General features: G+C 34.0%; 2 protein-coding genes across 2 annotated transcripts in view; both read right to left on the bottom strand.

The window, feature by feature from the left end:
* LOC105161768 (uridine nucleosidase 1) lies at positions 6,456-9,470 on the bottom strand. The gene is made up of 9 exons (XM_011079577.2): positions 9,015-9,470; positions 8,347-8,462; positions 8,175-8,234; positions 7,855-8,037; positions 7,661-7,765; positions 7,315-7,411; positions 7,042-7,149; positions 6,822-6,957; positions 6,456-6,743 (listed from the first exon to the last, which is right to left on the bottom strand). Exons 1-9 carry the CDS (start codon positions 9,082-9,084, stop codon positions 6,635-6,637), a joined length of 984 nt encoding a protein of 327 aa, XP_011077879.1. The 5' UTR covers positions 9,085-9,470; the 3' UTR covers positions 6,456-6,634.
* LOC105161767 (purple acid phosphatase 22) overlaps positions 10,085-12,818 on the bottom strand; it is a 3,405-nt gene continuing 671 nt past the window's right edge. The window contains exons 2-5 of the mRNA XM_011079576.2: positions 12,335-12,626; positions 11,512-12,080; positions 11,216-11,304; positions 10,085-10,455 (exon numbers count right to left, since the gene is read on the bottom strand). Of these exons, the coding sequence (XP_011077878.1) occupies positions 10,236-10,455; positions 11,216-11,304; positions 11,512-12,080; positions 12,335-12,626 (1,170 nt within the window). The 3' untranslated portion in view covers positions 10,085-10,235. The remainder of the gene's footprint in view (positions 10,456-11,215; positions 11,305-11,511; positions 12,081-12,334; positions 12,627-12,818) is intronic.

The following is a 12,818-nucleotide window of genomic DNA, read 5'->3' as shown; positions in this document are numbered from 1 at the left end:
TTTACATATTCTGGTCAAGTTCAATGATGCCAAATAATTATGGTCCAGAGCCAAGTTAAAAAAAGAAAGTTTTCTATTTCGGTATCGTGCCTGAAGGGTTGCTAGCAACACGGCCATATGCTTGAGGACAAAGAAGATAAGCTGCAAGCCTGTTGAGCTAATTTTTGCAGCTTTTGATGGAAAGAAGTAGCCAGCATCTTCTGCAGATATGATATCCACTCGTATCCAATTCCTGTAAACCAACAAATAACAGCTATTCTTCAAGCTACTATAATAAATATATCCACATCAACGGACACGAGGTCCTGAATGTGTAATTTTATAAGATATTCAAGAATGGACTACTATCATTGATGCTCATTGCATAGTAATATATATATATATATATATAAGTTCTTTTCTAATGGATTAGTGGAGGTTGTTGACGGCAGCTGCAACTTGACAGATTCTAGTAACTTGCCTGTGTAAGAAAGAAAAACTTCCACTTCATTTTAATGGTTTGAGTAAATTTCATGTTTTCTTCAATCTAAAGGAGAGGCCATTAATAGAAGCTTCTACTGATCATGTCCCAAGGAACGGGGCACGACGTATTCTCTAACACTCGCGTTAACATGCACGTGATGGAATTTTGTATTTCCAATCCGCAATCAGCTTCATTAGTTCGTATAGAACAAACTTTTGCCCTCCAAACAGACTGTCCCCCACTAAATGCTTGTTTTCTACTATTAATCATCAGCACAACACCACATAAAAGCATAGTGTTTGACTGGATGCCAAGTGATTTGATTCTCTCTGACTCTTAGAGGAACCTAATTCAGATAGTGCCTACCCCCTTTCGTGGTTGGTGTCTAATCAACTTGTTACAAGCATACCACCTTCATTCTAAAACGTCTAATTATAAGTCTCATTCCAACAAAAGGTGTTTTACATGTGAATCATTTCCCTAGTGCTTCCGTTCTTCCTTAGTATAATTCCATCCATCTTGAATAGAAGCATAAAATCAAAGTGCCCATAGTAGCAGGGAAAGTATTTCACCAAAAACGTACAGATAAAAGCACATCAACATTTATTGAGACCAGACTATCAACGGAAATGAATTAACTAAAAACTGCGGTAAACAGCATTGCAGAAGTAAAGGAAAAAGTTTAAAATGAATGAAACGAGTAAATATAGATAACTTGCAGCAGTTAAAGCCTCTTTGTTACATATGCTAAAAGTCTATAAACCTCATTTGGCAACCAGATCTTGCTCAGAACATATATTTTGCCATTGATTGGTGAACTCAAGGTTTGCTCTGAAGTTGGTCATGATGTACAAACTATAACCAATCAATGCTTTAAGGAAAAAAAATAAGCAACTTTTGCCCATGCAAGATTATCGACAATCAATCATTTTAACTGTTCTTTGCATGTGGAAGTTGTCTAGTTTTGTTCATATCCTATACTTCTTTTTTCCTTCATGCATATATGATCCTGAGCTATAAATGTTACATCAGGAAGACAACGACAGACACGTGGACGATGAGAAGTGAACATTATCACGGCAGGTTTGGATTTTCATCAATCTTGAGTTTTTAGTGGGCCTTCATTTAAATGTTTGGAGAATTATGGCTTCCTAATGTCTTAGTACATAGTAGCATCATGGAGTTGTACATAAGAATGAGAAGACAGAAAAGAATAAAATTCAGCAGCTCTTACTTGTCATCACATCCTCATTGCTTAAAGGTTATCTGAACAGCACTCAGTCCCAATTTTTCATGAACTATTTGATGTATCACCAAACACATTGAAAGCATAAGAAGACTTTTCCCTCTTTCTAACCTTTTTATATTTTGGCCAAAATAGATGTCCTGTTCTTGTGAATCCAGACAGATCCTTAATCTACTCAAAAGCATTCCTCAACATGAAAATCTTGAAGTAAAAAGAAACAAATTAGCTCCATATGAACTTCCTCAAACACAGGAACAGTGATCAGTGTGGATGAAATTCCCACCAAAAGAATCTGGAAAAACTTAAAACACTATCATTTGACCCCTATTTGAATTGAAAAGCTAATCAAATTGCTCTTACTATGGTCAGTGATAGTAAAACAAACACACAACAACCCACTCCAACAAAAGCTTCATCCACTTCAATTGTTAACCAACACTTTTCGAGTCAGATTAAGGGACCAGATCTGTGAGACTACCTGCACATGGACAAAAGTAGAATACAAACAGAAAATGTCTCATCTTTTTCTTGGAACTCTCACACCCACAAATCAAGATTTTGAACAGCACTTCATTATCCAAATTTATACAGGATTATTAACGTGCGGAAATGCTAAGAGTAAGAGATATGCATAGACTGAAGAGACAAAGGTTCATGTCAGCACTAAATTGTCCAAACGAAAAGGCAAAATCATACACAAACAAATGCCCATGGCTGGAGCTTTCGATTGCAAAAGTAGAACCTTCGTGCCAGCATACAACTAAAACTTCCATGCCTAGAGCTTTATCGATTGTAAATGGACAAGAATTAAGAAAAATACAAGAACTGGTAGTTATTCGGGCACCCAAAATTTGATCGGACAAGCCTGAGTTCTTGATTCATCTGACCAGTGTTCTGGGTCCAAGAATCTATACGAAAGATGAACCTGGTCTTGGCAAATCTTAGACACAGACAACCAGGCCCGAATAGATGTGAGTAAAGATCCAAGATTCTATTTAAAATGTAGAATTCAGGCCCGAACTGATGTTTGATCAGAGCCCAAATTAAAGCATTTGCAGCTATTACATGGAGCACGTGAGGGATAAGACGTGCAAAGAGACGATCTTACGTATTAGTTCTGGAACAGCAAATCTTGTTCCAAATTGATCTGCCACCTAAACAGAAATTTGAGCAGTGGGTGTATACACCCTCAAAATTTTTTAATCAATTTTAATTTAATTTAATTTAACTAATTATAAAATAAATATAATATAATTATCATATGATTATTATTTTTTGAACTGTACACCAATCACATCGTAAGTATATTGTATTGATCATATAATTTGTTCAAATTTATCAAACACATCTACCTTAGATTTTTTTTTTTCTATCTATGTTAGAATTTTTCATACAACTCTTTTGTGTTTCCCGAGTTTTTAATACTTTCAGCAATTTTTTCTTTTTTTTGATTGAATTTATTATATAAATCAGTAGATCAAGAATAACAAATCAATACACCAATAATTTTTAGCAATACCAACAATTTATAATTAATAAATAAATCCAAGATTTTACATTCTTGCTGCATTACAGCTTGCAAAGGACATCATCATGCTGGATTATGAATTATTGAATTAAGAGGGTGTTTGGCTAAATTTATAAGCTCTTCAAAATATTTTATAAAATATTTGATATTTGATAAGCTCTAATAAAATATTTGGCTATATTTTTTTTACAAGATCTTTTAAGTTATATAAAATTAACATGCAAGAAGACAAAAATATCCCCATACACTCTCTCTCTCTCTCTCTCTCAACAGACATGCTCTCGCTCTCTCTCTCACAGACACACACTCTCTCTTTCTCTTTGTAGGATTCTTTTTTTTTTATTATTTAATTTTTCTAACATTCGGAAAGAGCAAATTTTTCTAACATAGTTAAATAAAAATAAGATTGGTATTGATATTGTATTTGTTAAAAAATATAAATTCAAAACATTATAACTTACACGACTAGAAATAATCATTGTCTTAACAAAAAAAAGTATCAATTATATATTTATATTAATATTGTATTAGCACGAGATGTAGATATATATGTTATTCTTATTCAAAACTTTAGATAATAATTCATCAGTTTTTATTGTAAAAAAAAATTATTTATTCAATTTTTATTTGGAATTAAGTTAATATGTACAATTTATAAAAGTGTTTTAAATTTTTTTAAAGCAAAACATATTAAAAAGTAATAACTTATTTAATTCTAATAGTATCATGCCCATTTTAATTATTTTACCAATTAAAGACCTTATTATGCTAAATACCCTAACATCTTATAAGATATAGGAGCTAATCTCATCTAACTTATATATGAAAAACAATTCATCTAAAATAGTAATATCAATATTAAATTTAAATTTTTATCACATTTCAAGAAAAAATATAATTTTAGACGTGTAACTATATATAAGGTGGCAATTTTCATGTTCTTTGAATTTGACATTGTTTTTATTTAAAATAAATTATATAATACAAATAATATATTTAATTAATTTTTTATTTATTATATTTTTAAATAAAGTTGAATATATGTAAAAAATTTTAAATATCAAGATTTGATACAATAATTTTTATTAACTAATATAATATATATAAGCATATTATAAAAAAAAAAAAAAAAGATAATCGGGGAGGGTTCAAGATGGGCCTACGTTAAAACCCAAACCCCGCCCCGATATACATTGTTTTTGGGGTCCAGACCCGTCTATGAAGGACGTAAACCCGGGGCAAATGGGGCGGGGCCCCAACTTACCCAGGCCTGTTGCCGTTACCCTAATTGAATCCCCAATCACCATTGGCAAAAAGCTCTTAACACTGAGAACAAAAGGGGGGTTAACTTCAAGAGGATGATGAATATGTGGATTTTCCTCAACACGTAAGGATCCCGACACCTGCTTTCGATGATAGCTATCAATGCCCCCCCTTGTCGAACAACGTAAATCTCCTCGCACGGCCACTCCGAGACTACGCTGTCCCCGCCGCCGCTCAACAGGCAGCCGCAGTAGCAGCCTAAGATCAGCATCGACGCCAACAAAAACGCGGAAGCCCACCACGAAATCTTTTGTGCTCTCGACGATCTCTCTGGTCTATCCATCACTTGCATGTACGTTTCCGGTTTCTTTGAGATTGTACGTTTTCTAGCTGTCTGTATTTCTAGGGTTTGGGAGTACGTAGTGGTAGTAGAAGGCAAAGGAAGAGACGCATATATACATAGGGTTGCTGACAAAGGAGTATATATATAGTACGTAGTAGGATTTTGAGTATGACATGATGTCTTTTTGTACATAAGTACATACGTATTACGTACGTACTAAACTACTCGCTAGTAATTAAACGTTGATGCATGGTTGTTTGAACTAATTAGAATTCTATTGAATATTAATTGCATTGAGTTACATATAGTCTGATCAATTATATGTCAAGTATAATACACTTGTGATGTGATTGTTTTAATTTGGTTAAATTCAATTTAGGAAAATTTTGATCCATACTAAATTTGGTCGGACCTGAACCAATTATATGAAAACACTTGTCGTATGATTAGTGTACAGTTCATGAAAAGTGATCAATCACATGCCAAGTATATCTCACCTGCTCTATGATTAGATTAGTTGACCGAGCTTGATTTGGTTTGAGCTACATGTGTACTATAATACACTTAGCATATGATTAATTTGATTGGATCAAATCTGATTTCAGTTAAAAAAAATTCCTTGTGCTAGATAGTACTTTCCTCTTTTCAATTTATTCCTTAGTCAAAATTTAATCAGTAATTTCAAAATTATTAATCATTCCCATATCCAATCACTGCAAAAAATTAATTATTTCGTAGTATATGTTAAGAATATTAGTAAATTAACATTATTTGACATATATAATCAAAAAGAAAAAAGAAAAAAAATCAATTATAATCAAAATCGAATAGAGGCTTTTCGATTTGGTTTATGATTTTGAGAGAATCGAACTTTCGATTCGATTCAGTCAATTGAACTGAACGTCCCTACCGTCAACTGTTAAAACTTATTGGTGAAATTTATGAATGACAATAAGTTGGGATTGGATCCAGAACTTGACTCGGACCATCCTGTTTGGGGTGGATTTTGAAATCAAAATTAGGTTTGGGTTTTTAGTCTTTTGAACTCGCCTCTGCCCAAAATCGATTCTTTTAATTTTGTAATATATTTCTTATATATTTATATATAAGAAACATATGTCTATATGTATATATATTTGATTTATACTTACATATAATACATAAAATTAATTTTTTAAATACTTACATGAATACTTTATAAGTATTTTAAAGTATATATAAGTAACAATTTTTTATTTTTTTTAGATTCTAAAACAGGCCCATATATATTTATAAAAAAGATTAACATTTCCATAATATTATTATCTCATATTTATAAAATTAAGAGAGTATTATTTTAATACTTTAATATTAAATTATGTCTACCAAATGCGTCGGGTCCCGAAAAATTTGTTGATAGGTCGGGTTTTGAATTTTGACAAATCCACTACAAAGTCGGGTTTTGAATTTTGACAAATTCACTGCAAACCCGACACGCTGCCATTACTATAAATATTATAAATATTAAAAATTTCAACTTTTTTTTACTTCAAACGCTCAACTTTTACTGCAAGAACTACAATTTTCTCAATAATTTTTTGCCACGAGACAAGAAGTTCGTGCAAATACGTCCTGGACACTAATAGTTGTTTCAAGAGAAACTGCGTATGTGAAGAGAACAATATTGCTGTTCTATAGGCAAAAACATTAACTGAAACTTAATCCGCAACAATGTTAGCAGTACGAGGAAGACTTAAATGGCTGATACCAAGGCATCAAAGCATTTCATTTCACCTATGAACATCGAAACAATCAGGGCTTCATTAAATTTTCCTTAACAAAACAAAGGACTTGTTCCACGTTAACAGTCCATGCGACTGAGACAGGAGAATGGTCTGACCATGGGTTGCTTGAGTTCCATCTGCATCCATTCGTTACATCACAGTTAGATCACTGTTGTCATAGAAACATTCAAGAATTGAGAATATTAATGACGTACGTCTTCAATCCTTGGTCCATTAGCGTATGCCCTACACAAATGCCCTGCGTCTCCACCCTCACGACTCCCTTCTTGAACGTAAAGAGGTCCGGCCTAACTAACAACGCAAAACTCACAGGGTCGTGAAGGAAGATTCCTGAATTATGTAGCAATGGAGAATAAACTACGATGACCATGAAGCAAAATTTGGTAATTTTGTTTAACTAACTATGAAGATTACCGTAGACGCCATCAGATTTGACATGCCAGTCGCGGTAAAATTTGCACATTTCACATATAAGTTGTGCGTGCTTTCCTTCTGACCTCCTTAGCTCGTCTAGGTGTGTGTCTGAAAACAAGATATTTAAATAAATACTGTTTCGACATGTGACAGTGCTAATGAAAATTTTTGTCCAAGATGCATTATGTGATTGGTTCGATCCAGCTAGATCTAATCTAAATAACAATTTTTGCAGTTCCTGACAGAACATTATGAAATTTGGAAGTGACTAACCTGTCAGTTGTACTTGCGTTGTGATATTTATGCCGACAACATCAATGTTTGCCCCAGAAGTGAATACGATGTCTGCAGCTTCTGGGTCACCGTATATCTGCCAGTCACATGAATTTGAAGTAAACAACATTGTCTAAAGAAATTCTGAACTAGGAAATCGTCTTAATTAAGGTAGAGTTCTGAATTGAGCTCTATTGGCAAGAACACAGAGAGAATGAAAATAACCACATGTATGAATAAAGTGAACAGTGGAGATCAATCGCAACATTGTGTCAAACAAGAGTTGGCTCTATATGTGACTTTTGCAGTGAAATTTAATGAGCAATGTTCAGACAATGCTACCAACATTTGCTTCAGCTGCCGGAGTAACGTTTCCTAGTGCAAAAAAAGCTCCACCTAGTATCACCACTCTCTTCACCTTGCTCGCAAAGGATGAGTCTCTCTTTACAGCCTAAATCAAGAAACGAAGATCTCGAACAATTACAACCTAGACGACTAAAATTCAAAAGCTGCAATGTAAGAAATAGAGACATGACTTACTAGAGCCAGATTTGTTAGCGGACCCAATGCAAGAATAGAAACTTCACCAGGATACTCAGAAACCTCATCAACCAAAAATTCAGAAGCAGATTTATTGGATTTCTTGGATTTGGGAGGGGGGACAAAGATGTTCCCCAGTCCATCGGAACCATGAACAAAGTCGCAAACACGTGGTTTTCCTCCCTGTATCGAAGTTTAAAGTATGCTCATCAGGTAACAGGGAGCAGAAGCTAGCTAAACTCAGATATAAAGGCTGGTTAGCCATTCTCCTATACTAATCATCCACTCTGTTCCAGCATGGAAATTAACACTCTTGTTACCTTTAGTGGTTCAGAACTGCCCTCGGCCACAGGAACATCCGGACGTCCAGCAATCTCGCACTATCCTTTTTCATTAAAAATGAAATCGATCATGCATATGTCTAAAAACAAGAACCTGAAAAACACACACACTCTCATAACACAATGGGATTAATTTGAGGAAAATGCACACCAGAAACAATGCATTGCGTGTCGCGTCCTCTGTGATAACGTTACCAAAAATTGTTGTCAATCCTAATATCTCTACGTCCGGTGACCGGAACGCCATTAGTATTGCCATGCTATCATCTGCATATTTCAAACAGACCGTCGTATATTTCAGAAACATTGAAAATGGCAAGCTGTGGAGCTGGCGTGGTCATATCCAACAACTGGTAAGAAATTATGCAAGTCTCAATTCCAGTTGCATTCTAGTCCTGAATCTTTCCAAGTTCTTAAGTTTCTTTTCCATATAATTCCTTCATTCATCTGAATTTCTCACTTATCAACTCAGGACAAAGGAAGAAAAGGGTCAATAGATCCCATGAACGAAAAGGAAAATAGTCAAATATCATCAATGTTATCAGAATGTAATATTCTAGCAGTTCCTTCTACCATGTTTTGGTCTAATACCCAATAAAAACAGAATCCAAGAAAAGCCAAAACTTGAAAAAGAAGACACATTTACTCAACAATCTCAAATACAGACAATTTCTAGTGTTTTCAGGTGAAATTTGTAATTCATTTCAAATAAACACAGATCAATTGAGAAGTTATCAACCAAACAGGACAACGTCAACTAAAACAAACCACAATCACAAAGCGAAAAAACGGCACAGGCATGAGGGTATATGTTCTCACCAATGCCGGGATCGGTATCAATGATGATTTTTTCAGGTTTCTTGGCAAAAGAGTTGTCGGGAACCTCCATTTCTTCTTGATATTACAGAAGAAGAACAGACACGTTAAAGGGTCCCAAATAGGGAATGATCGTGTGGCTGTGTATGTATTTAAACACACACAACACACACGGAGGCGGAGGAAAAAGGTGTGTACTTTTTTGTCAGTGAAACAAAAAGGTGGCAGTTGTATTGTCAAACTCTGAGTCTTATGATGATGATGATGACATCCTCTTTACTTTGATAATAACCTAAAATATAGGATGTAAAAGATATGTATGTTGCAATAAAGTCGCCGCTCCTGACGCCCCAAAACCTTCCTACTCCCAAGCAACACCAATCATATTCATCTCAAAAAATTTAATGGATTAGGTGATATATACTCATCTTTTTTTTTTTATCTAGTTAACTAAAAATTCTTAGTTAAATCATATCTGGTCAAATTAAATTAATTATAGAGCAAATATGAATATTTGTGATTGATCATTTTTTCTAATTATGCATTAATTGCATTGAGAATGTATTATACTTATCATATAATTGATTCGTGTCCGCCCAAATTCAATTTAAATTAAAAAAATTTCTAATTAATTAGGATTTAATGTAATGAAAAATTCTTGCCTAGAGCAAATTTAGTCAAACCAAACCAATCACAAAGCAAGTGTATTAAACTTGCTATATAATTGATAACTTTTTTTGAATTATACAGCAATCACACGATAAGTGTATTGTACTTACATATGATTGGTTCGGGCTTTGATCAAACTGGATCTAAGCTATAATTTTCGATAATGTAATTTCTCCCCTATAAAATTGAGATAACTTTTAAAATTTTACAAGGGGGTAAAATGTATTTAACCCAATTAATTAACATGATTGAATACTTAACTGCGAAAATGATGATAATAAAACTTTTTATAATTTAATGATTAGTAATGGCGTGGCAGATAAATTCTTTGAACTATTTAACCGCACGCAAACTTACAATACCAGTAATAATATTTTTCGCCAAAAATTAAAAAAAAAAAGGTGTGAAAAATGTATTAAAACAACCTCCATTTTATTCCACAATCTCACATGCAAAGCAGCAACTTTTGTTTATCTTTTTTATGTATATCTATATATATATGATCATATGTTTATTCTAAAACATATATATATAATTATAAGTACATTTACTATACTACAGCTCGTCCTTGGGAAATTTTGATTGCGAAAGAGTTTGGTTGCAGGCGGCGGAGGAGCTCAAGCTTCGCAACCACGTGCCGTCAGCCACTGGTGAGTCCGTCTCGTTGTTCCGGTGCCATGACCAATACGCGTGGCTGCTGTTCACAACCCTGAGACGTGCATGTCCGAAGCTTGGTTCTTGATAGAGTGAGATTGAAGGACTAGGTTTCTTGAAGCTTAATCATTAACATCAATGAATCATGATTAGTAAGTTATACTCCCATCTACATACATGCACACAACAACTTGTACTACTTTTCTACGTACGTACTGTTGACAAAATTATGTAACATTAGTAATTTTGTTCATCAATTGCGTTTACGTACGCTTAGATGACTAATACATCTCGCCATATTTCTTTATAATTGGATTAAACATATTCTTTGTTTCATAACTTAAGTTATTTGGCATTTTCGTCGTTTAATTTTTTAGGGTAGAATTTTAATCATTCATCTTTTTAATTTTCGCATTCAATTATTTTGTTTGTCGGAATTCACCTCCACAGGATAGAAGGGTGAATTCCAGTGTAAAAATAATTGAAATTGCTGAAAATGAAAGACACAAGATCAAAATATTAGCCTAAAAAGTTAAAAAGAAAAAAATTATTGGCAGAAATAGATCAATGTATAGTAACAAAAATCCTAATTTTAAAATTTCACGTGAGAAACATATGCTTTTTTTCCAGTGAGAATGATGAACTCGAAAAAAAATGACTAAAATTATGAAAATTAATAAATAAATACGATGGTTTTTCTTTAGGGTTTAAAAATACAAGACCAAAATACTATCTGAAAAGTTAAAGGACAAAAACATCAAATGACTTAAATTACGGAATCAAAAATACATCTTAACCTATCTTTACCAGTTTGATCTATCTGAATATCACAAATATACATAAATAAACTCATAAGTTAGACGTACAAATACATTACTTACCTGGTAGCCAGCCCTTCTCTATTCCCTCCATCGCCAATGGTGACATGAATAGGACCACACTCATCTGCCTTCCCATCATAAATCCTAGTCTGCAATTATGCACAATATTCATTAATTACATTTCCTTGAAAATGCAATGAGATTATCGAAAATTTAAATAACGATTGAATTTTTAAAAAAATTGTTAAACTTAATTAGCAATATATGAAAATCGACATACACAACAGTAGCTAGCTGGGGTTATAAGAATATGCCTTGGAGATATTATAATTAAATTAAATATGAATTTTGCTCACAAATCGTTCGTATGCATGAACATGCCCTGCAAAGACCACATCGACACGAGCATCATACAACATCCGTTCCATGGACTTCCTCATTTTTTCACCTTCACCTCTATGAGCACGATTAGAATTGTACCAAGGTGTATGGACCAATGCAAATATCCAAGGTGTCTTGACCCTATCAACCTTAATCAAATCAGATTGGAGCCACTTGTACTGATCTGAGTCGACATCATAGTCAGTGTAAGATCCAAGCATGATTATGTGGGTCCCAACCACGTCAAACGAATAGTATAGATTTGTTGTGGACCCACTTTCTTGGTACGGCATTCGCCATCTGGCATTGTAGGCCCTGAAACCCTGAGGATAAATTATAGGGAAAGCTTCTTTATCGTGGTTCCCTTGGGTGACCATCCATGGCCGGGTGCTAGCGTAGGGCTCAACCAAGCGGCCGAAGGAGTCCCACAGTGGCTGTAGAAAATCAGCATAGGACAAATCACCTGGTAGTAGAAAAACATCATAGTCCCTAGCACCAATGTGTGCTAAGGTTGATTCTGTCCATTCTGTTTGCCCTAGGTCTCCTGCATTTATATAGAACTTTTAGACAATAGGATCCAAAGACGATGATTTGACATGTGTTAGAGTCAAATTAAATAAGAGGTATTCAATTTAAATTTCACTGTCGCGCATTTATAAAAAAAAAAAAAAAAAAAAAGTTTTGCTTGTTGGGCTTCACAAAAAAAGTACTACTTGACTGTGAAGGCGCATTAGATATAAATATAATTCTTTTTTTAATAGTTTAGACTTTTATATGAGATGATGATTCAATACTTACCAGCAACAGCAAATTCAAGGGGAAAAGCCGATGGCGGCGTCCGGAAGCTGAACTCCGGACCGTAGCCACCACATCTGTAGTAATATATCGTGCTAGGCTCCAATGGTCCAATTTTGACATGGTGAATTTCTCCTGATGTATAGAGGAAGTAACGGTAGGAAGTGCTTCCCCCAACAGCCGATTCATTGTATGCTCCGGCCGTCTTCCCATAATCGACTACCGACTCAACTTTTCTGTCCTTGGTAATCCATGAAATCCTCATATGTTCTTCTCCTGCCAATGAAATGTGCACCTACCAATTCCAAAAAAATAAATTGCCAAAATAAGTTTCATATTGTTAACTAAATACATTAAATATTATGATTATCCTATTCAATAGATAAAGTTTCTAGACAACAGGTCATGCATGACTTATATAAATAAAGAGGAAAGCAATTTTAAATTAATATTGTCCCTTTTTAATAGTTTCAACATTCAAATATTA

This window comes from Sesamum indicum, linkage group LG5 (genome assembly GCF_000512975.1).
Source record: "Sesamum indicum cultivar Zhongzhi No. 13 linkage group LG5, S_indicum_v1.0, whole genome shotgun sequence".
Lineage (NCBI taxonomy): Eukaryota > Viridiplantae > Streptophyta > Magnoliopsida > Lamiales > Pedaliaceae > Sesamum > Sesamum indicum.
This window is presented reverse-complemented; position numbering and strand designations above follow the sequence as displayed.